The 24779-nt window shown below is 38.5% G+C and overlaps 1 protein-coding gene across 1 annotated transcript; it reads left to right on the top strand.

Annotated features, from left to right (window-relative positions):
• The first annotated feature begins 3633 nt into the window (after positions 1–3633).
• Positions 3634–23412, top strand: SPI1 (Spi-1 proto-oncogene). Its single transcript, XM_074584383.1, has 5 exons — positions 3634–3992; positions 10313–10406; positions 17536–17723; positions 21422–21578; positions 22605–23412. The coding sequence occupies exons 1-5, from the start codon at positions 3948–3950 to the stop codon at positions 22919–22921; spliced, it is 801 nt and encodes a 266-aa protein (XP_074440484.1). The 5' UTR covers positions 3634–3947; the 3' UTR covers positions 22922–23412.
• The last annotated feature ends 1367 nt before the right edge of the window (positions 23413–24779 follow it).

Here is a 24779-nt window from a genome sequence, read left to right on the forward strand (position 1 = left end):
TAAAATATAGCTGAGATGTGAACAGATCTTGAAGCCATACAATTTGCCAAAGGGTAGTTTTTTTCTTTGATTAATTCTTCTTTATGGATAGTTTAAAAGTTACAAATAAAATGAGAAATTAAGTGCTTTTCATTTCTGTAAGTGACTGCATATCATAATGGTTCTTAAAAAGTCCATGAAGCTTTCTGTATTATTACTGACTCAAATTACTCTTCTTCCTCACAATGAAAATGGTTGTCTTAATTTTGATATGGATTTAGTGTAGACTGTGCTTGAAAATCTTTGCCGATATAGTGAGGTTAGTTAAAACTGTTATTTTAATGACATTTTAATCACATTTCCCACTGGCAAAAGCCCTTGTACATGCCATTACATAAAACTCAGGAACTCATGAAAGCTGGACTGTCAAAAGCACTTTTTTGCCACTAGGAACTGCATCAACTCTAGGAGGGGATGCACACAGAGTGGGGAAAAGTCTTTGTTCATATGGAGCCTGTGGGCACCACGAGGGATCATCAGTGAATGATAACCTATCACAGTGGAAAGGGAAGCACATATTTCAGTAGAGTCTACATTCAGACTGTTAAGGATCCTAATGTGAAGCTCCACATGTGGAAAAGTGGTAACAAATTCTTCTTAGCCGGTAACTTGCAGCAGCCATTTTCTGGCTCCTACTCTGTCATTATGAAAAATAAGATAAAGATATTTCAACTCATTATCTTTAACTCCGTAGCAGTATACGTAATGAAGAGTTAAATGCAGTTGATAGTGCTCTAGAGCTCCAGACCCCACAGGTTCCACAGTCAGAGGGACCCATAAGCTCTCTTAAGAGAAGAGGGCAGATCCTGCCCAAGTCATCTGAATGGATATTCAATGTTAAAGGATGGTATACAAGACCCACAAGCCATATTACCTCTATAGAAAACAAGTTCCATGGAAAACATAACTCCGGGAAGAATATGGAACATACACGGGAATCCCTTGCTTAGAGGTCTTGTCTTACTGTTACAAGAAAAATCAGTACCAGAATCTATGTAAACACTTGTTTCTGATTAACAGACTTCAGGATGAGTGATGTTATATGTGGTTTTAGTAAGGAGAAAAATTACCTTCCAAGCACCAAACAAGGTTTGAGGTAACGGGACCTCTCTGTGATGTGGCTTCGAGTTGAAACCCTTTTGCTTTGGTACCTTGTGGTTAGAAATAGCTTGAAGAATAAATGGGTAGAAGTAGGGGAAGAGCTGTTTCAAAAAATTGCACACACTAAGGTGATGCTTAGAGGGAAAATCTCTCAGATTAATATGAATGTTAAATGTTTTCAGAAATAATCTTCAGAAACTTAATCTTCAACTCAGCAAGGTTTTTGTCTAGTTCTCCAAATTCCCTTCATGGAGAGGGATCCCTACCCTACTTCAAAAGGCTTTCTGAAGGTTAGATTACACTCTGTATGTAGCAGTTCACATCATATGCCTCTGGAAGCTGGTCCTCTACTATATAATTGTTTGGTAACTTCATCTGATTTTTTTGTGTAAATCATCCAATAAGGTACTGCAAGGATCTGGGCCAAAAGTATTGTCTCAAGGAGGTTTTCCTTTAGGAGTGAGGAGATTCTGTGATTACAAGCACAGAATAAAACACCAGTTACATGCAACAGTGAGAAAGTAATCTACGTTGAATTTTAGCAAGATTGTTACTAGTGATGTTCCTATACAAATATGATAGTGTAAACAAGCATTTTATTTCACTTTTGGCATTTCCATTTATGTAATACCCTCCTTCCTGGGAAGCTTATTCAACTTCTGGACTTTCTGCTGGTCCTCAAGCTTTATGGCGTATTATCTGGTTCTAATTAATCATACAGAGAATCAATTTCATTTTTTATATTGATAACCTTGGTGTGCTTATGACTACTTCTATGTTAAACATGATTGATGATGTTGGTAATCTAGCATTCCCTGAGTGCAGAAAGGCTGGTGCAAAATATCTATCCTTATTAGGTAATATCCTGTGCTAAGAGACAGCGTAGAAATATCCTCCAGCTTATGAAATATAGTTGCATTCCACTTTAATAGAAGCCTCTCTGTGTAAAACACTACACTTTTAAACCTTCCAGTAGCTGCTTAAGCTATCTTTCCGTGTATGATGAATCAGATAACATATCTTCTTTGTTCTGAATAGCCTTTTTAATAGACACACAATTTCGACAATTACTTTTATCACCTATTATCCAATTACCCACTTTAAGATTTGTATTTGCTATTGTTCACCCCCTTCTCCTCTGTTTGCACTGAATTTTATCATCAGGACTGTACTTTGCTTCTCTCCTTTTCCCCCAGGTGTTTCTGATCACTTCCAGGCTGGTATCCAAGGGGAAACTTGAGAACCATCTCAGAGACAGAAGCAGACTGTTTAGCAGCTTGCTTATTTCTAGGTTAAAGTCAAGAATTCATAGTACGAATAAAATAAGAATGAAATGCTTGTGTATCAACTGATGCTGGTGAAATTCAGTTTGGGGCTCCAAGAGTTAATCCCCCATCATGTTCTTGATCTTATCCCACTGCTAATATGGTTCGCTTGTTGAGTTCCTTAGGGTGGGGAATGAGAGGAACTTGTGAGTGGCCTCTGGTTTTACCAGTGTACAAGGGAGGAAGTCTGTAGTGGCTGAAATTCCCCCACACACATAGACCCAGGTGAGTGGTGAACAGGCTACTTTCAAAAGCAGAACCTGTGGCACATGGGCATAGATTGAAAGGGAACAACCCAGACAAAGAAACTTCACTTTTCCAAGGCATTAGTAACTAACTGCAAAGCACGAAGGCATTTTGCACAATGAGTGTGTTCTCCCCTCGTAGCAAGGCGCACTCACCCTTGCCCCTGCCTGAACCTCATTATGACAGGTGTTTGTTCAGAGCAGCCAAATGCAAGTAAAACAGTGGGATAAAGAGAGGGGAGAACACCATGTAACAAGAGCTGAAGCAAAATCTCTACAAGAGATTTCAGCACCTGACTGTTCAGATAGAAGTCTATAAATCTTCTAACTGTTAAAGGCACTCCGGATCTGAGAGAAATCATCATTGCATGGGACATGTAGTACTTTCTCCTTTTCCTAATTGCTTTCTCCTTGCAGGAGCTAGAAAAGAAAAGAAATGATAATAAACAATGAAGAGGACTAAGTATCTTTCACTGAATCATTTTGCTCTATTGAGAAGTTTATGAAGAAAGTCTCATGGGCTTAACTTCAGTGTTTCGTAGAAACCTGTATATTTGAAACTGCATACTATTGTTTTTTCCTTTCTGCAAAGTATTGCCACCTAATTCCAACACAGGACTATTATTAAAGCAAGTCTATGCCACTGCACTGTCCCCACAGAAGTTGTCAGGACTGTGTCTCTATGATACGTCATTAAACCAGAGAGCAGCACCATCGTTATGGTTCATCTACAGTGGGAAGCACATAGTCTTCCACAGAGCACTGCACCCATATGCTTGTTTATTGGTAGCAGGCCCAGGCTCTGGGTTGCTGATTATACAGTAAGCACCTGCCCATGGCAGATCTGGCTCAGGGCAGACTTCCTGTTACAGCGCCGCAGCTCCCTGAAATGAGATTTATGCAAACTGGCTAAAAGCTGTGATGTCACAGCGCACTGATAGACCCAAGGGCTATCTCCCTTCTACAGACATTTGATAAAATCAGGAACTTCACATACAACTCGGGAAGAAGTTCACCTCAGAACCTATTAGAGCAAAATATGAAAACTTGTTAGGGTCCTTCTCCTATCCTGAGGTCCATCACTGCAAAGGGACTCCACAGAGTCCGAGGATCTCACTTTTTTCTATATTTTTTTCTTTTTTCCTTTTTTTTTTTTTTGTTTCATGTGATCTTTCAAGTCAGTTATTCTGGATGTTTGAAAACTGAATTAAGAAAAATTCACTGAGAAGTTGGCTGAATGTTGCAAGCTTGCAAAATGGAAGGATTTCCCCTCATTCCCCCTGTGAGTATATGGGGTTTATTCCTAATACGGATCATGGGGCTCAGCAGCATAAAGCAAAGTAAACCAGGTTTTATTATTTGAGAATATCTCTGTTTTGGTCTGCATTTGTAATGCCAGGAAGTTGGGCTTAGGTCAATATATAAAGCTAGTGACAACATTGCAATGAATGGGAAATTAACATTTCCTCCCTAAACTTGTATCTGATTTTGATCTCCATTTGTTTTCACAGATTAAGTGTATGGTATTTTTGTACAGTATGTGTATAGCAAGTCAGTAAATTTTTTTCTCAGTGCCGGCTTTGTGATACAAGGCCGAGTCTTTCTTCAGGTTGTAATTCTTAATCTGGAGTCTCTGACATAATTTATGTATTTAACTGTCTACCAATCTGTCAGAGAAGAGCTGCTGAATGGTGATTTTATGTATTGCAGATTTTAGGACTCTGTGTTCTTTGCAATGATGGCATTTTAGTTTCTAACTTCAGTTTCTCTTGAACTGAATTCTCTTGAATTCACTTGCTATGAAAAAGCAGTTGGTGAATGAGGGAAAAACCCACAGCACCTAATTGGGTCTTTCAAAGTTTTCTCTAAGATACAAATTTTTCTGTATGCTTATGAGGCTTGCTTATATCTTTTCTTTAACTCTGAAGCATTGTTAAACTGCTGTAATTTATCGTACGGTTACTTCGGAAATCATTATTTATGAAGAACGTAATGTCACTAACCTGTTGTTCAGAAACAAACCTTAATGGGAAATCTCTAAGCAGAATGGGTAAAAGAGGCACTAACTAGATTTATTAAGTTTGTAGAAGCCAAAGAGATGTCAGATAAGGTGTTTTACTTGGCTTTTTATGTGGTAAATGACTTATGGTAGTTGCTATATGTGTTCAGAAAACAGAAAGAGACAATGCAGATGCAAGAGTCCTTTCAGCAAAACTTGTATCAAGTTTTCTTTTTGCCTTGTCCCATCTAATGAAAGCTAAAGACATGTTTCCTTATCTTCCACTCAGAAAGATGGCCGTTTGAATTCCTTTCATATTTGGTATCCATGTTGACTGAAAAAACACGTCTTCTTTTTGGGAAACCCTTTATTCTAGCAGTTCATCATCAGTGCCCCTGAAATCCCTTAATTACCCAAAGGGTGCGAAGACCCTAAAAATCTTTTTCTTTTTCTTAAGTACACTGCGTTGCCCCGTGGATTTACTGTAAATCCGTCAGGACAAAAATCTGAAAAGAAACTGAGAAAATGAAAAAACTACACAGAGATTTCTCTGTTGTTGGGCTTAAAAAAAACCTAAAAGAAACCCAAACCTTGTCCTCAACTACCCCAGAAACCAGCATTTCCATTTAAAAAAAATATATTATTGTTAATGTTCTGTCCACTCATTCAACCACAGCCAAGTTTTCTGGACTCTTTTCTTCATTATTGAATTCCAGTGCATACATTGAATAACTGGAGTGAAAATCTAAAACATTCTGGCCCATATTCTAATTTGTGTTGCAGTTAATATTCTGACTGAACTCTGCACAGATGAATGATACAACAGGCAGTGAAAATGCAATTACGTCTTACAGGAGCACTTGACACGGCAATTTGGGTTTTATTTTTGTGATTAAAATGTCCAAAAATTAATAATTTTGTGTTTTGTACTTTCAAAATTGTTTTAAGTGCACTTTGAGCACTGCCAGTTAGAGCCCCACATGGCATCGTTATAAATGTCTGTGCCTCCTGGGACTTTTTCAGAGGGGAGACATAAGCCTGTTTGTAGACAGGGGTTTCTGTGAAGCAATAACTTCCCTCCTCTGCCCCTCCCCTTTCAGTTGAGGGTGGGTCAGTAACTGCCTTCCTCTTGACTATGCTAAGAAACTCTTACCCTCCATTTGGAAAACGCTGCTCAAATGATTTAGGAGTACTGCATCTTTTCCTGAAGGTTAGGAATTTCGTATGGAAAAGTTCTGCAAACTGGGCCCATGTCTTACAGTGCATGATAGAATCTGTTTGTGCTAAATAGGGCAAATATTTGTGCTAAAAGGGCAAAAAATTAAGTCAAACACCTTTGCCTAAACAGAGCCCCAGTTATATATGAATCCCTAAGTAGACACCTGTAGAAATCACAGCTTTGAATGGAAGTATATTTGTATGAGAGCAAAAATGCCCCACAGCAGCACCTGTTCCACATAACTGCATTGCCAGCAAAGTCCAATGAAGCTGGCCCAATGAGTGATCACAGAATCATAGAATGGTTTGGGTTGGAAAGGACCTTAAAGATCATCTAGTTCCAGCCCCCCTGCCATGGGCAGGGACACCTCCCACTAGACCAAGTTGCTCAAAGCCCCATCCAGTCTGGTCTTGAACACTTCCAGGGAAGGGGCCTCAACAACTTGTTGAGGTGTCTCACCACCCTTAGAATAAATAGTTCTACTCATCTTTTCTAAAATAGTTATACTGTAATTTTTTTCCAAGGAAATATGGTTAATCTTGGCCTTAAAACTTGTCTCAGCAGCACATCATTGGAAACTGTGTGGCGTATTTCTGAATCACATGCCAGTGAACAGTTATGTCAGAAAAACAAAAAAAAAGATCAGCATTTAGTGAATTTACAATCACCTGGAATCATCTGACAAAGCCTTGGTGAATAACAAGAAATTTCAAATTGCTAGTCAGTTGAGTCCCCTGTGTCTGTCTTAACCAATGCCAACTAAGCTTTCTCCAAGTAGATTTGTGGCTTTTCCTTTCATTTTCAGGGCAAAGAAGGAAGATGGAGACAAGTCTCCATTTATCAAAGTCCGTGACAGATAAAGTATGGTTTGTTGACCTCTTGCTTGAGGTTGGAATATTGTTTTAGATAGTGTACTGCACCTTATGGCATGTAGGAAAGGAGATATCAATTCAGACCACAGCCATGAGTTGCTAACAAAGCTTTCTGTCACTCTTTTACATGAAAACAATTTTTAGAACAAATGGCCATTGACACCAGTTAAATATTAAATTATAACATAAGCCATTCTTTGCTTTTTGTCAGGGGAAACAAAACAGTTCAGTGTCATGGAAGTGCTATTAGTAAGTAAGATGATGAAATGGGTGTGTGGGTGGGGAGGTTCCAGAGAAGGACGGGGCAAGTGGGTAAAGATTGGTGCAAGAGGCAACAGCAGCACATGGTGAAATCTCTTCTCTCTAAATAGAGAAAAATCTTCTAATAAATTTAAAAAAAAACACAGAGATTAAAAACAGGTTCTTGGAAATAGTTTCTCTAATGAACAGAGGAAAATAACCCACCTTCCTATAGGATGAGGACAATCAGAAAGAATCTATGCTGTACTGTCTCTGACCACCGTCTGATTAAGCTTATGATACCTAAACTTTTAAATATTTAATATACACCTTCCCATATTAGTTACCGTACCCTTGAAGATCAGACACCAAGATGGAAGTGGTGCCAGTTCTAGTCCTTTGTGGGGATTAATAGGTCGAGATTGCACGAGTTAACATGGATATACATGAAAACATTTTACCAAATGGATCACTGAGCAGAAAACAAATTCAAGGAAGAAAATTCTCACAATCCATAATAAAAAGATTTTAAGTCCCAGAGTTTCAAAAAAGAGTATGTAAAAAAACAGTGATCTATGTAAAAGCAGACTGCTTTTCAGGTGTTGAGTATTTGCAACTCACTCTGCAGTCAGTCAGGTCTGTAAATACTAAGGGAATCACTTTTTTAAGAGTCTATTTAACACACTTTCCTTTAGATCTGGTCATTGAATATACATCTGAACTTGTAAAACAAGCTTTTGAATGGTAGAAATAATTCATTCTCAGTTCTCAGACTGTAAGACACTATTGCCTGTTACAGCATATTGAACTGAAATGGGGGAGTTTGGAAAATCTTAGGGAAGAAGAGAAAACAAAGGAAGAACATAACTAGGAAAAGTCAAATGTTCTTTGTTCATCTCCTTTTGGACTGATGTTTGGTCTTTCTGCCAAGCTATATTTCTGTAAAGATATAAGTGATAGAGCTTTCCTTGTAGCAGTGGAAATTTTATACATAGCAAATTAAGCCTAGATTGACAGGACGCTGATTTCTTTGGAAATTTGTTTATTTTTGGTTAAATATTTATCAGAACTAGAAGTTTTGATGCATTTAGATATGGAAAATTTTTATCATTTCAGGCAGTTTCTAGTATTTTAGTTGAAAGGAAACAAAGACTTTTCTTTCAAATTATATAAATTTATGACTTTTTTAACCTCCATTTCTCCCAACTAGTATGATGTGCATTTTCCATTTGGATGTTGAGGCCTCTCCTTTCACAGAAAATGAATGCTTTTCTTTGAGTTATGACAAACTAACAATTCTGAATATGAAGGCAAAAACTTCATACATTCTTCAGGTTGACATGATTTAACAGGAAACATGTATTTATGGAAAGGAAATGGGGGAGTTGGGTGAATTAATTTGCAAAGATAATGAAAAGTAGAAATTCCATTCAGAACTTTATCCTGAAGAAAGCAAAACATAGTCTCATTACTTTTTCTTGTCAGAGATCAGAGTACACCACAGGTCTAAGGAATGGGAATGAGTGAATGCATATAACCAGACACGACTAGAGAGAAAACAAAGAAAATATGTAGGGGAAAACCAGAAGCATCACAGAGAATCCATGCCATACTGTCTCCTTTGACTACCCGTCTGAAATCTGGAAAATAGGTTATACTTCCCATTAAATCTCTGTGTAGATGGAGGGCAATTCTATTGGAATCACATTGATTTGGAAAGGGAGGCTGCACCTACGCCCTCTGGAGATCAGAAATGAGTCCCTTCACTGGTATCCCTGCTGTAGCCACAATTAAATTATTATTTGCTTCTTTTGCTTAGTCTTTCCCTTAGGTTGTCTTTATTGTGGGTTATCGTTTTCTCAAGATTTTCCCAAAAGAATTATGCACCACCCCAGATCATATTGGGAGCTGACAGACAGTTAATAGATTTGCTCCTGAGGCTCTGAATATTCCATGGATGTGATGCCCAGTTAGTATGTATTGTGGATGTCATAACATTTTAGGCAATCTTACCAGTCCATTTCAATACAATATGCTACTACAGCACACAGCTGCTACTAAGGTCCAAAGTAATTTCTAAAAGTATTTTCCATTCTTTTCTGTTCTAGCATCTTAATCCTCTGGGAATAAGTCTCTCTCTTTCTTGATCTAATTTCTTCAATGTCACCATAGAAATCACATCCCTAGATGTCATTAACAGAAGAAAAATGTTTCCATTAGTACCTCCTAGAAATAATTTCCTTTCAGAGCAAACAGCAAGAAGGTGTTCTACATTGCTGCTGACTCTGTTAGAATTTGTTCCGATTGGAAGAAAATATTGTAATGAACTTAACTGGACAAAAGTTTAGCAAAGCCCTGTGAAGGACACTGCCCTGCTCTAACTCTTCTTTCTGGAAAAAGACAAAACCAAACATTAAATGTAGCAACAGAATTATGCACAACTAATAATAAACAGACCACTTTTATTGAAACAACATAAGGCATTAAACCGCATTAACAGTGGAGTACTGGGAGTGGGAAAGAAGACAAGTGGCAAAGTTGCCCTATGTCATCTTGTTTTAAGAAGACAGAGAGGACTTTAACTCTACAGCTAAGCATCCAATAGGTCACAACTCAGTATCTGCCCTGCATTTGGACTTTTTAAGTCTTCTCTGTGCATACCCAACAGCCCTGTGCAGCTGATTTGCACCAGCAAACATTTACAGTTCATTGTGGACAAAAACTGAGAAAGAAAATGTTTTTATGCGCTCTGTCAATGTCATTACCCTCATACAAACTGCCACCATTTAGTGGGACCTCCTAGAACCACTCAGAAAAACATGCTTAGGCAAGACAAATTTCTGCTTTCTCTTTTGTGTACCAGAGGAATAATAATAAAAAATGTCTGTCGCTACCAAAGAAAAGGTTTTCCTGGTGTGCTGGTGTGATAGCATCTTGGCTTGGGCCTGATGTCCAAGATAGCTCTCTAAGTAGTATCTGCGGAAGACTGGAGGGCGGGATATCAGTAACTTGTGTAATAACACAGGACAAGTTCTGCTACATAGTCTGGGTCTAAGGAGACGGATTAATCTTTTTTTTTTTTTTTTTTTTGGCAAACCAGTGTTTGGAGTCAAGCATTTTATTCCTGCTGATTCAATAAGAACTTGAAGCTTCCCTCTTCTTTCCCTAAGCAATATAAAATGTGTTGGCATCTCCCCTTCACTAACTATATGAATAATTTTGAAGAGATTTGTGTAAGCTTACAGTTCTAAAAATTCCTCTTCTCTTTACAGCCCTCTGAAGATATGGTACCCTATGAGTCAGACCTCTACCGACAGCCCCATGACTATTACCAATATCTCAACAGTGATGGAGAAAGTCATGGTGGTAAGTAAAAATATATCTCCTTGGAGCATAAAGTCTCATGGGATACCACAGGAAAGAGATTTAGGACATTCAGGAAAAGAACATGTTGCTGTGATCTACAGTGTATAAGCACATACTTTCTAATCAGAAACCAACGATATTTTATTCTGCTTAATGGCACTGTTCCAACCCAGAAACTGCAACACGGTTTCTCTGAAAGAGAATTTTAGAAGGCACTGAATGATGCAGGGAGCTTCCAGGACATTCAGTGTATTGCCAGGAAGATGGGATCTCATGATCTCTCCTTTATTATCTTCACTGTGTTTTTACTTTCCTCTGCAGATGAAAAGCACTCTGCTTGTTTCAGAACTCTTTGAGGACATGGATTTGCAATATTGTATTTCTTTTCTTGTGTTCCCATCTCCAATTCCTGTTTGACTTAGGTCCTAAAAACTCTATTTATGCCTTCATTTTAGCTACGCTTCTTTGGTATTTGGCCCTTTTCAAGTCCATATATTTCTCTCTTTCTTTTGATCTCTTTTGCATGCTGCCACACCTGGCTTTAACTTTCACTCTTCCTCCAGTACACCCAAGTACTTCCTTGTAGCTGTTTGTATGTAAAACTAGCTCAATATAAAAATACTGTATGATTATTTATTGCTTCAATTTATGTATGTGATTTCAAAGTTTGGTGTCTTTATATTTTCATGTATCTGGGCACTGGACTCTAAATCAATGCAGAGGGGAGGGTCTTGCTTTGTGAATTTTGTCTCCTGTGCAATACAGTGGTCCAGCAACACCACCCTGGAAATATCAGAGTCAATATTGACTCAGGAAGGAAAAGCACCGTTCTACTGTATCACTCGTGGCAGTCCCTTCAGATCCTGGAGTTTCCCTAAAAGACTCCCACTGATATAGCAACTAGACCCATCACTGCTTAATTTAAGACATCTAACAACTTCACACAGTACTGTTTTATCTGTGGCAACAAAAGCTACCTTAAGGGACAGCAAGTTACAGAATAGGATTGTTCTGGGCATTTAACTGAAAAAGAGTCCTACCCAAATTTGTTCTCTACATTGCATTCAAGAAACGCCTATGATATTCTTAACACCTGCAGACAAAGAATTAATTCAGTTTTTATAAGTTATCTCATGGCATCTGTCAAGTCACATTAATCAAACCCAGCAAATTCCACGTGGAAATTCAGGGTTTTTACATCATAACCTATACCTGTTTACACACCCATAAAATGAGGATAACATTTATTATCTCAAAAGGCAATTGTGGCAATTAAACAATAAATATAGAAGATGCCATGTAGGAAAACACACTGGGAAATAATTTTTCTGTCATTAAATCTAGGTTACCTCAAGCAACATCCCTTTATCTTTCATAATCTTATCATTCCATCTGGTTTACTGCCCATTTTTCTGTTGGAAGGCTGTTCCTAAGCTACACTGCTCAGATCATTAAAATTTTTTACTCATCATAATGAACACAACAAAAGGTCAAGCCACCAATGTGGTTTATGGCCTAACAGTACCTAAACACCCACTTTGAACAGAAATCTGTCTCTTCCTAAACCTGTGTTGCACTTGTCCTAAAGACCCCAAAAAACATTGTTTAATGTTGTAATTCCTACAGTAAGTGGTTATGGAAGAGGCAACTTAATCCCAGCCTGCACATTTCAATCAAATTTTTATTTATGAAATCACCTGTAATGTAATTGGTTCTGTCTAAATATCTAATATGCCCTATGCCTTCCTGAATTGTTCAGAGTCCAAAAGAGCAACGAGCAATCAAAGAATACAAAACGGAGTGAAAAACACAAATTAACACATGTTGCTTCTTTCCTATAAACATGACAAACCCAACTTTGGCTTTTGTTTTGTTAACATGACAAAACTGGTGGGTCTTGAGAAGAGCCGTGCAGAAGAGCAGGAAAGGGACATCATAAACTACTGTAAGAAATATGGACTAAGTGTTCAGAACAATGTGGATAAAAGCACAATGATTGAAAAATGACTGGGAAAATGAATAAATAAGGCGCTGCAGTGATAGCCCTGAAGCAAAAGAGCTGAGAACCTGATTAGATAAGAAAAAAGAAGAAATAAGTAGGCAGAATTGTAAGAGAAGAGTTCAGCTTGGGGTACTGGCAATATATAAAAAATAATTTTGCAGGCCTACTCAATAACACTATGAACCTCAAAGAAAAGCTACCAGATAAAGTAAATAAATACTACAAGACAGAATAATACTTCTGACTTTGCTAATAAGGGACCGCTAAAGAAATAGAAAGTCTTGCTCACGTGTCAGACTACCTCTCTCTCATTGCTAGAAAATTAATTTTGTGAAAGGGAGATGGCAATAGCTTAATCTGTAAATCTGTCGCACATGGATTACTGACACTTTTCTAGAATATCATGCTGAAGGCAACCCTTACTTTATGTTTATGTGAGCAGGCAGTAAAGTGCACACAATAAGCAAACACTAAATATAACAAGCAAAAACACACCAGAAAAATATCCATATTTTTGAAGCTACTTCAGGTGATCATGTATTTGTCCATCACCCTACCCTGAGTTTGTATGCTAGTAAGTCTGTAAATGTAATACAGCATGTTTTGTAACACTAATGCAATCTTAGTAATTACAAAATGCCACTGCAGCTTTGTCTCTAAGTTATTACTAAACAGTATTGGTTTAGTAAAAATCACCTTTTGTATGAAGCTGAATGCTGACCCTTGTTCACTTTGTTTCTAGCCTCAGGGAACTTATTAGATTTCATGATTTGGGATTTTCTTTTCACCATATGACTATTTAAGAAACTCGGCTTTGATTCTGTTAGGATTTTAACTCACATAGAAGTAGAGGAAATTCCAAACATGTGAACCTTAGTCTCAAATGCTATATGGCAAATCGAAAGAACTCCAAACTTCATTAAAAAATCCCCTTCAAAGCCATTCTCATGATTTGCTGGGGCCTGACTCATAGATTTTCGAACATTTGGCATTATTAAAATCATGACGTTTATAAAGTGAGAGCTAATGAGTTCCTACTGTGACTATAGGTAAGACTGCTGCACTGCATAGGAGCACAGCATTTCACTCAACAGAAAAGTGATTCTGTAGGGAGTCAAGATATCCATTTTCCAGTGTCCTTCAATATTTGTCTCATTTCCTCTATGGGTTTTTTCTTGACTTGTTTTTTTCAGATGAGCGAAACACAGTGGGAACATATAAGCTGTGCAATGCAGCACTGTGTAAGAAACCCTCTCCTAGTTCAAAATGAGTTGGAAAAACTGTACAGCACAGAGCAGAACCACTCCGAGACACTAGCTCAGACCTCACAAGAACAGCCATGTCAACACAGTCATCTCAGAGCAGGCAGAGTGCTGTGCTGACAGAGCTGTCACGTTTCCGGTTCATTTGCTGGCTCATGAATTTCTCATGGTTTTGCACTGTGTAATGCAGATTTAGCCTGTTACTCCACTTGATAATAAATACTTTTCTTAAGCCTATTTCATATTCTAATTGCTGGTTCTAACGTTATTCATCTATTAAAACAGGAGCAAAGAGATTTACATTGGTCAGAAGATGACTGAGAAATTTCAGTTATGTTTTCTCACTTGCAGAGTGAGAATCTACCTCCATGGTGAATATTAACGCAATACCTTTAGGTCCACTACTGCTTCCCAAGAGGCTAACATCCTCTCCGTCATGGGAGGGAGCTCAGAATTCATGATTGTCCTTCCTCTAACCTTTCACTACATACAAGACCAAAACAAACATGATCTCCATGTCTCTATAAGAGAGAATTTTTTTCACATCCTCTTTCACTTCACATGAAATTTCTCATAATGACTCCATTGTGTAGCTATACCTTGGCTTTTAATGACATTTTCCTTTACCCAAAGAATAGACACTTTCCATTTCTAGAATTTTTCTCTTCTTTCTTTTTTCTTCCTTCCACCTTTACATTTTTGAGAAAAGAACAGAATTGCTATGTGTTACTGACATAACACTAACAAAGAACATAGAAGTAAATAGCTACTCATAACCCTAACTGCAGACGCAGATATTTAAAATTCTTTAATATTTTCACGTGCAATAACTTAGCCAAGATGGTTAAGTGCAGGGGGGCTTGTGGAGACAGACTTTGGAGTTTCTCTTTTAATGCAACTACAACAATATTGGTTTTCCTAAGTATCACTGTGAAATTATAGATAATTTAGAAAGAAATAAGGTCTTTTCCTCCTGTCACAACGTGAATATTTGGACATAAGTTTGTGTTGAAGTAATTTCTGACATAGATTTATTTTGTAACAAATTAGTATTATGTGGTCACTGTAAGTCCCTAAATGCTGTGCTATTAGTACTATTCTGTTGTAGTATTTTTACAGCAGCACCTAATTACATAAGAAAGGAATTCAGTAACAACTAAGGTAAATATTACATAATGATCAACATGAATATGCCGAAATAGTGTTCCATAGGTTAATTTATTTGCCAAGAAACAGTTTAAAAGAACAGTTCTGGAGGCAGCAGGAACTTTGTCATCGGCTCCAAACTGAGCTCCAGACTGCTGATAAAAAAATAGTGAAGAAGAATCAAAAGTAAACTACTCGGGGCATGCACAAATACTCATGCATATGCATGTTGGAAACGTACTGTCTTCTCTCTTGACCACCATAGTTACTACTAGTAAGACATTCCAGAGCTGAAGACCTGCTGTTGACAGCCTCACAGTTTTGTCTGGGCTTTGTCATCCTCACAATTATGCATTGATCTCATATGCTGTAGCAGATTATCAAAACCAAGGGGTCTTTGAGAATATACATTGCCATCTGACAGAGGACTTTCTGCACATGGAGCAGAGCCAGATCATTCTAAGGAACGAGGGCACAGATTACTCCTGCAATGTATTCTCAACATTTTATTATACAGGGCTGCCCATGGTATAAGGGGCCTCAATAGTTGGCTCCACTTAGAGAAACCTGAGAGAGAAACCTGAACTAATTTAGTCCAGAAAAAGTGTGAGTTAGTGGTCTTCCAACTAAACAAAAAAGTTTCTGATTGAAAATGCCCACAGTCTCCTACCAGGACACAGGTTTTGATGACCTGTGGATTCAAACTAACACAGACTTTGCCATTTCCTGGGCTGGAGTAGATGTGAATGTAAAAGTACTTGCACCCATGAAAACTACTTTTTTACCAGAGAAAACAATTTTTTTCTCTAACACCACAACATGAAAAAGTGCTGCTGCATAGCCCACAGAAAGCTGTATACAACAAAGCAAAGAAATTACAAAGTAATGCAGCAGCTCCCTGGCTACTTTTATAAGCACCTTTCCTTCCCTTTCACATGGAGTGACATGGTTTATCCATGAATCAGAAAAGCAGGAAGGACAAAAATGTAGCACTGGTGTGGTAAATGGTCTGATAGAGCCTCCAGATAAATTCCTACAGACCTGAGCCATAACAGCAGCTAAAAGAGCTTATAACTTCTCAGGTACAATTATGTTTGGCATAAACTTATCACTGGGTTCCCTCTAAAGGAGGCCACATTCAAAGTCACTATCCCAGATTTCAAATCCTCAAAGAGATTAGACCTAATTGTTTGAAACGTAAGAGAGGAAAGATGAGATAGAAGCCGAGAGAAAGAATGAAACTGGTATTTAGGAAAAAATATTCACAGCACATTAGTATCCAGATAATATCATAGGCAATAACATCATATTTCAGAATGAGACAATTGCTCCTCTATAAATTCAGTACAACTACGCTTGGAACAACATGTTCAGTTCTGTCTGTCACATTATCGGAAGGATGTCAACAGCTGGGAGGGAGTGTGGAGAAGTGCACAAATATGATTAGGAGGGTGAAAATGCTGATTTATTTTGAAAGACTGAGAGCTAAATACATGCAGCCGGGTTAAGTGATAATTAGGAGTATATTGTAAGGGTACATGACAGCAACCTGAAAATGTGTGAAGGGTAGTACGGAAATTATAATAATACAAGAGAAGAAAGCTCAGAATAGTAAGATATAAATTAGAATTGTTACATTGAATATCATAAAGAAATTTTGGCCACAGATAAAATGATGCAGGAGAAGTTAAACTGTGAAAGATTAGTTCCCAGCTCAATTAGAGTGGAGGATGTGATGTTGACTTTGATTTTAAAAACAGGGTGCACACAAATACATGCACAATTATGCATGCAGCTACTGTATATGAGAGAGAAATAGAATTTGCAATGCTTCACATTTCCTCTAGCAGATTTTAAATTTTGAGCAGCAGATACGAAATTCTAAAACTTCTGGAGGTTTTTACTGAAAAAAGCAGAAATCTAAACCTGAGAATTATATGGAATTCAATTTCAAAAGTAAATAAATCGGGAAACAGTATAGTGGTTATGTAAGTACTTTTTTATGTTTTTGAAAAAATCTGTATTATCGCAGAAATGTACTAAAGAGATAAAAAAGGTAGAGAAAGAGTCTGCATCAGAATTTTGCCTCACTGTAAACAGTGTACATAAGACTGCCGCAACAGTTAATCCTTTTATTCTCTAGTATTGGTACTGAAAAATGCGTGAAATACCAACACATGATTACAAGAAATATCTGGGAAAGTGCCCTACCTTTTCTGCAGCATTCCTGACATTTTGGTAGCAATTTAAAATGAAGACTGAGGATAACTGCAGAATGATCAGTAAATTTTCTCCAACTCCTCATTTCCATGCCATGAGGAAAAGTATAATGAGAATGTTACAATATGTAAATCAGTAGAATTTTCTCCCTGAGGAATGAAAATGTAAGATTGTTATGGTCTCTTTTGCGAAATGTGCCAGCATTAATGTCTTTTGCATCTTGTGCAAAATTATCATTGCAATACACCTCTCCATCTCAAAGAGTATTCTCCTAATTAAAGTGGCCTAAGTATTAATTTCCAGCCACGGGCATTTATGAGATTAGGAAAAGAAAGTTTACAGGGACGTATATAGATTGCCACCAGAGACAGACAGGTCAACAGGGATGGTGTGGAGAGGGCAGAAAGGACAGTGACAGGAGTAGGAACCAATGAAAGACAGGTAAATGCCACATTTCTTAATCTTGTAATGACAGACAATCTGTTTGTATTTTCCTTAGATCATTACTGGGAATATCATCCACACCACATGCACAGTGAGTTTGAGACCTTTGGAGACAATCACTTCACAGAACTGCAGAGTGTACAGCCTCCCCAACTGCAGCAGTTGTACAGGCACATGGAGATTGAACAAATGCATGTCTTGGATTCTGCAATCCCAACCCCACACATCGGACTCAACCATCAGGTATAGTTACCAACCTTTACTCATAATTTAAGATGATAGTTAAGGGTAAGGAAAATACTGCATCAGGGAACGCATACTCTTACATGAAAGAGATTGCTGAAATGAATTACACAAGTTCTTACTGAAGAAGCACTTGATATAAAACTTAATTCTCAGGACAGTGTGGTTTAAGCATTCTTTTTATCTGGATGATGAGACTTTGGTGTTCCTCAAACAGTGCCTAAAAAGATAATTGCATTTTGTGGAGGTTTTTGAAATGTCATAATTTTGTTTAATTTGGAATGAAAATCAACTGGTTTGAAATCCTGCAGAGGAAATGGACCTGAGAAGCCATGCATTGTCACAGCAAGGGTATCCATGACTACTGGAAGTATTCTGAGCCTCAAAGTAGTAGGAAAGTTTTAAATATTTCCAAGCAACCCTGACAATTTTACATGACCCACAGAAGAAATGCTAACAAAGATAAGTCATTGGTAATTTTACCACAGTGAAACAGGCTGAGGAGAACCTACTTGTGCTTTTACCTGAAAGCAAATAAGCCATGAGCCTAAACACACTGTCTTGTCTCTGCTCAGATTTTACATGAAGCCAGACACCTCCCTGTAAAAAAAGATACTGCATTGTACAGTAGTACCAAAGTGCCAATGAATTTTCACTAAAGCTGAAATTATAAGGGGTTCCATGGCACGGCAAAGACACTAAGCAAAGTGGGTGTGGCAATCACTTTTAACTCTTGATCCTACAAGAATATGTCCAAAGTCATTACTGGGAGCGATAAGAAAGCTGGGTGATCTTGTGCTAAGGAGTTTCCCCAGGCGAGCAATGTTCAGCTACATACAATGTGTTGAACACAAGACAGAGTAGGACAGAGGTCAGAGAAAGACGTGTTTGCTGATTACAGTGCTGAATATAATGGTGCCATTGCTGAAGTTTTGTGAGAGAAACTATATGCATGGAGTTGTCATTTTGTGTTTCTTTGTTCAAAGCAAACTGAAATTGTATACAAATACTGCATTAATTGAAAACAAAGAAGGAAAAAAAAAAGAGTGAATAAGTTAACACTGTCAACAGGAAACTAACTGACTGAAAGCCATCAAACTTCTCACCTACTACTCAGAAAAAAAAATCAGGAATAGAATATAAGATGTAGATACAAACAAAGAATTAGGAACAGAAACTTACAAATATAAAAAATGCTTAATGGAACAGCAGTCTGTGGGAAGCTTCAAGTCATTTCAGTTGCTCACTGCAACTGCTTGTACATAATGACCGACCACTGTCTCCAACCAAGGGCAAAGACTAAAAATTAGCCCCATTATGGATGTCTTTGGAAGTACCACCAAAAAACAATCTTTCATTTCAGGATGAAAGGCAGAGAATTAATTTTGTTGCAACTTTTGATAAAGAGCACTGTGCTCTCTCTGCTCCACCCTACGCCAAGCTGCAGAAGACAGTACGTAGAATTCACGACTACCCCCCTCTTCCTTACCAGCTGGGGATCTTTGGCTTTTTACTTTAACCTACAGTAGCTCATGCAAGTGGCACTCAGCATGCTCTGAGGTTCAGACGCTGGTGTGTCTCAGCCATAGTCCTAGACAACACATACTATTATTCAAGCTATTTTCAAAGAAACAGAAGCAGGAAGCAAGCTTTAATCCTCTGCTGAATTTGCACCAATTATTTGGTGGTCTCACCAAATAATAAATTAAGAAAAGAATAGTCCTTCTGAAGGGAGAATGAAAGAAAATGTTGGAAAACTGTGAAGAGCTTTAGAAAGAAGAATATAGAAAGTAGCTAGCAGTTTCTTAAGCCTTCTCTCTCCAGAACTCTCTGAGTAAACTGGTTCTTTCAAACACTCTAGCAGGTCCTCTGCAACTCTGTGTAACATAATTGTGTGACACTGTATGTATTGATCTACGCTGAGTTTCAGGCATAAAGGAAGTGTAGGCAAAAATACAGCAGATAGGGAAAGTGGGGACTGTGTGGGGGAAGCTTACTCAACTCCCCAGGATGGTTCTGCAACTCCCTTCGCTTGTGAGACACCATTCCCCCTGCCTCCTCCACAGCCCTCTCGCATTGTCCCTCTCCAGCCCCAGAGGAGCAGTTTCCTTACTCCCACTTCATCCCCCAACACACTCCAGGTTTCCACAACCTTTTTCTCTGCAGGGGCGCCAATCTCTGTTTCCCTCCCCTGTAAAACATTGTCCCACCTTCTCATTCCCCTTCCCCCACGGCAGAGTCTCTCCCTTCCTTCCTACCCATGAGGCCACAGCTCTCTTAACTGTAAAAAGCAAAAGGTGACCCTGTGGTGAGGGCTGAAGTTTCGCTCTTGGGGATCTGACAGGAAGCTTACACACACTCTTACCCAATCCTGGCCTTCCTGCCAGATCGCCTCCAGCCAATCTGCCAACTCATTAACCGCCAGCTGCTGCACCCCAAAACCAGGCCTTTGCACACTCCTTATTGGGACATTTTAAGCTGGTACAAAACTCATCTGAAAAGCACCACGCAGCAAAGCCTGACATGGGGTGGGTGGTGTGACTCATGAAGTCACCAACTCCCCGCTTCAGTGCCTACGGTCCCCTGGGAAGGGAATCAGGCTCAAGACGTACTTTCTTGGTGGAGGGAAGAGCAATTCAAAAGTAGCTCACCTTCCAGGACTATCGATCTGTCCCATTTCATGAAAACCACATTCTGTATGCTGCTGTGTTTGGGAGATATTGGCTGAGTCTTTTTAATGTAGGAATTGAGTTCTTACACACTGCCCCTCAGATTGATCTGTTTCTCATTCTTAAATAAGAAGCTGCAATAATTCATGGCAACTGGTCATAATCCCTAACAAACCAGACTGCAACTGAGAATTTACAGAGCTGAGGTATATTCCACACTGCTCCTGACAAGACCTCTATATAAGGGCAAGAGAATTTAGCACAAAAAATGGCTTGCTAGCTTTGCAGATGAGAAATCCCCATTAATGGGGAATTTTCAGATAGCCACTTAGGAAAAGAGAATGTGAGACAATATGATATATGTTCTATCTTAGCGCTAAGGCTGTTCCCCTCCTCATGGGGGAAATTCAGGACAGGAAGCTGACAGACCTATGTAATCCCTTCTCTAAGAGTTGGATGCAGTCCTGTAGGGATTCAGTGCTGTCAGATGGTACTATGCCTGAAAAAGGAAGAGGACCACAGAGCCAAAGCCAGTCAAAGCAGCCATGCTAGGACAGAACTGTTTAGCTCTTTCAAATTTAAGAGAGTAGTTCCAGAAGGTCTGCGTTCAAGAAAAAGTTGTTCTCAAAGGCAGTTTTACACAGGGGACAGGCAACAGGGATCAGAAACTCATTAGGACGAATGCTAGCATTGGAGAGGTATGGGAGAAGAGGAGCAATATCACTTACATAGAATATAACATATGGGAAAGTTCTGATTTTTACGATCTTATTCCACCTTCCCTCTTGTAAAGATGCAGCTTTGTACATGTGTATGTGTTGCCTGTTAGCTGGAAGTGTTTCTTAATTGCATAGTATTTATTATAAATGTCAACAACTATGTCATTCAGTATCACCCTAAACAAACTCATATACCTCTTACTTTCTCCTGCCTTTTCTCTGTAACTCTCTCCACAACATTTCCTTATTTGATCTCCATGCCCCACTCTCTATCACTACCACCTCCCTCTACTACTCTTTTCTCCCAAAGGTGTCCTATTTGCCCCGGATGTGCCTACAGTACTCCTCTCCACCGCAGCCCAGTTCTGATGAGGAGGACATAGAGAGGCAGAGCCCCCCATTGGAGGTATCAGATGGGGAGACTGATGGTGTGGATCCTGGGCCTGGAATTATGCATGGAGAAACAGGTCAGTGAAGACAAAGGGAATTCATCAAGCTATGTGCTGAGCAGTTGTTACATTACCATGATGATAACAATAAAACTGTAGAACTACTGTGCTAGTATTTTATCCCACTGACAAAGCTTCACTTTCCCTGACTCCTTGCACTCTCCTGTCATCTGCATCTTTTATGACTATAACTGTGTCTCTATCTCAAATCTTGTTTCTTCACATACTCCCACTTCATCCTTCTGCCTTGCCTATTCAGGTTTCCTGAACGGAAATGGCTTTTGCCATTTCTACTCCAATTTCCATTAACAGATGGGAAAACCAAGGCAAGAGGTTGTAGAGAGATGGGGGCTGACCTCTTCTCCCTGGTGACAAGTGATAGAACGAGAGGAAACGGGTTCAAGTTATGTCAGGGGAGGTTTAGATTGGATATTAGAAACATTTTTTCACTGAAAGGGTTATTAAACATTGGAATAGGCTGCCCAGGGAGGTGGTGGATTCACCATCCCTGGAGGTGTTTAAAAAAAGGGTAGATGGGGCACTTAGGGACATGGTTTAGAAGTGGCTTTTGTCAGGGTAGGTTAAAGGTTGGACTCGATGATCTTAGAGGTCCCTTCCAACCTCAGCAATTCTATGATTCTATGATTCTATTCTAAGAAGGTCAAGGAACTGATTTAAAAAAATATTTAGCTCTGTTTGCTCAGTACCTGAAAGTCAGGTTCTGCATAACCTGCCCAAATCGGCTTCAGATTAGTTTCAAGTTAGCAATGTTTGTCAGTTAGCTTCAAATTAGCAAATTAATTTCAAAACAAAGGTTGGGCCTTTGGAATTCCTTATTCTTGTTTTTTCTTCTTGGTATCAATGCACATTATGTTCTCACAGTGTTAACACTGTCTATTGTTACAAAAGTTGCAAACTGAAGAAGTTACTTGACTGACAAGCTACCCAAAACAGTTATATGAATTATATATACTCTGCTGTTTCACTAGGAACTACACACTGATCCTAACGCTCCACTGCTTTTCTTCTCTGACTCTCACACAGGCAGCAAGAAAAAGATACGTCTGTATCAGTTCCTTCTGGACCTTCTTCGCAATGGAGACATGAAGGACAGCATCTGGTGGGTGGACAAGGAAAAAGGTACTTTCCAGTTCTCCTCCAAACACAAAGAAGCATTGGCACATCGCTGGGGTGTCCAGAAAGGCAATCGCAAGAAAATGACCTACCAGAAGATGGCACGGGCTTTGAGAAACTACGGCAAGACAGGGGAGGTCAAGAAAGTCAAGAAGAAGCTGACCTACCAGTTTAGTGGAGAGGTGATGGGAAGGGGGGTCACTGATAGGAAGCATTATCCTCACTGAGGCCATGGGACCCTAAGCAAGAAAAATATTAAGACCTCCTGGCTGGATACCAGCAGAGGAGATGGACGCATCTTTCTCTTTGCTTCCTGTGCCCCCTTCTCTGCCTTTAAACGGCCTTTACCGTCAGATGTTTCTGGTACGAATTCCCTTCTTCAGCATCTGAGAATCCTAAATGTGACAGAATTCTTTGCTTCCATCCTACAAGTTGGACAGAGTTGGGAAATTTAAACAATGTACAAATACATTATTGTCAGGAAAGATTTTTTTGATTGTATTGTAATTAAAGAATACACCTGATGAAGTTTTGCCTTCAAAGGTGGTGCTGTGTCATTCACAGTGACACTGTATTAGCTTACAGCTTTCAAACTAGCATTAATACAGGCTCTGCCGCAGCTCTCAAAGCTAGAGAGAAGTTTGCAGATCTTGGAATGATACTCGTTCTTTTAAACAGTAATAACATGTACATATTTAATAAAATTTGATATAATGAAGTTCTGGTGTTTGCATAATAAATGATTACTTCACAAACAAATCTCATGTGCATTCAGTTATGTAGATACAGCTCATGTGTGGTACCTGAACAAAACACACCCTGGGTTATATGGCCTTATCCATCTGTCACTACTTTTTAGTTTACTGAGAAACAATCATCTCTGCTGTCAAACTAAGTAACAAAGATAATAGGTGAGATACAATACTGTGAAAGTGACTACAGTACTGAAGTCAATTTTAGAATACATATATATATATATCTGTCATTACTTTTTCCTGTGCAAATGAAGCCCTGACAGTTGAAAAATTTCTATTCACTGATACCAAGAATGGCATTTATAGCTCTATCCAGTTTATAACATAACAATTAACCATGTTCTTCTGTGGTTTCACTCATTTTCCTGCTCCTGTTCTTTCCTCTTGCTTGCTTACCTCCCCAGTGATATCTTGATTTTAGCTTAGGAACCTTTCTGGGAAATAAGTTGCATTTAATCATATCTTTGCAGAATTCTAGTACAAAAAGTTTTCAAGCTTTTAACTGTGGATTTTAGTCCCTACTGTAAAACAATTAATAGTAACCAATAACAACTGCATTATATAGATTACACTCAAAATGCAAAATAAAAGATAACTCGACACCTGAGAATCAATGGTAAAGTTACCCAGTACATCTAAACACAGAAAAGAAAACTGAAGTCAACCAATACTAAGAAAACTAGCATTTTAACTTTTAAAATTATTTGACATATCTCAACTGTATTTAAGCACTCAGCAATCAGGAAATATCATCACAACTCTTACAAAATAGATGAGGTGAAATGAGATAGGTCTAGAATGAAAAGAAGGGTTTTGCTTAACAATATTAAAACGTAATAGAATGTGTCAAACACGACAATTTGGAAGTCATAACTAAGTAATGTAACTAACTAACTTGAAGCTTTTCAGAGCTTTCTCCTCACCGAAACCAGAAATAGTTGAAAACAACGAGCTTCTTACAGACCTGAGTTCTCAAAATTATATCTAAATGTAGTCAGTTTTATCTACACTAGTAATCTCACTATGGAAGTGAAAAGTCTGGTGACATCACTAGGCTACAGTGTCTCCTTGGAGCCAAACAGAAAGAAGCTCCTGCTTCAAAAAAATCACAATGTAGTACTTCCCAATTCTTCTTCCCAGTTCATGAACATAATAAATGCATCAGACAGTGCCAGAAATCAACTAAGAGCTAAACGCGGGTGAGTGCTTCAGAACTTTCTCTATCCAAGACAAGAATAATAAATAGAAATTATCTTTCAGTCTTATAAAAAAATCTTACAACACAACTTTTAGTTACTGTTCTTTAAGGATCATGTATATTGTCCTAGTT

Source organism: Larus michahellis, chromosome 4 (assembly GCF_964199755.1).
Source record: "Larus michahellis chromosome 4, bLarMic1.1, whole genome shotgun sequence".
In the NCBI taxonomy this organism is placed as follows: Eukaryota; Metazoa; Chordata; class Aves; order Charadriiformes; family Laridae; genus Larus; species Larus michahellis.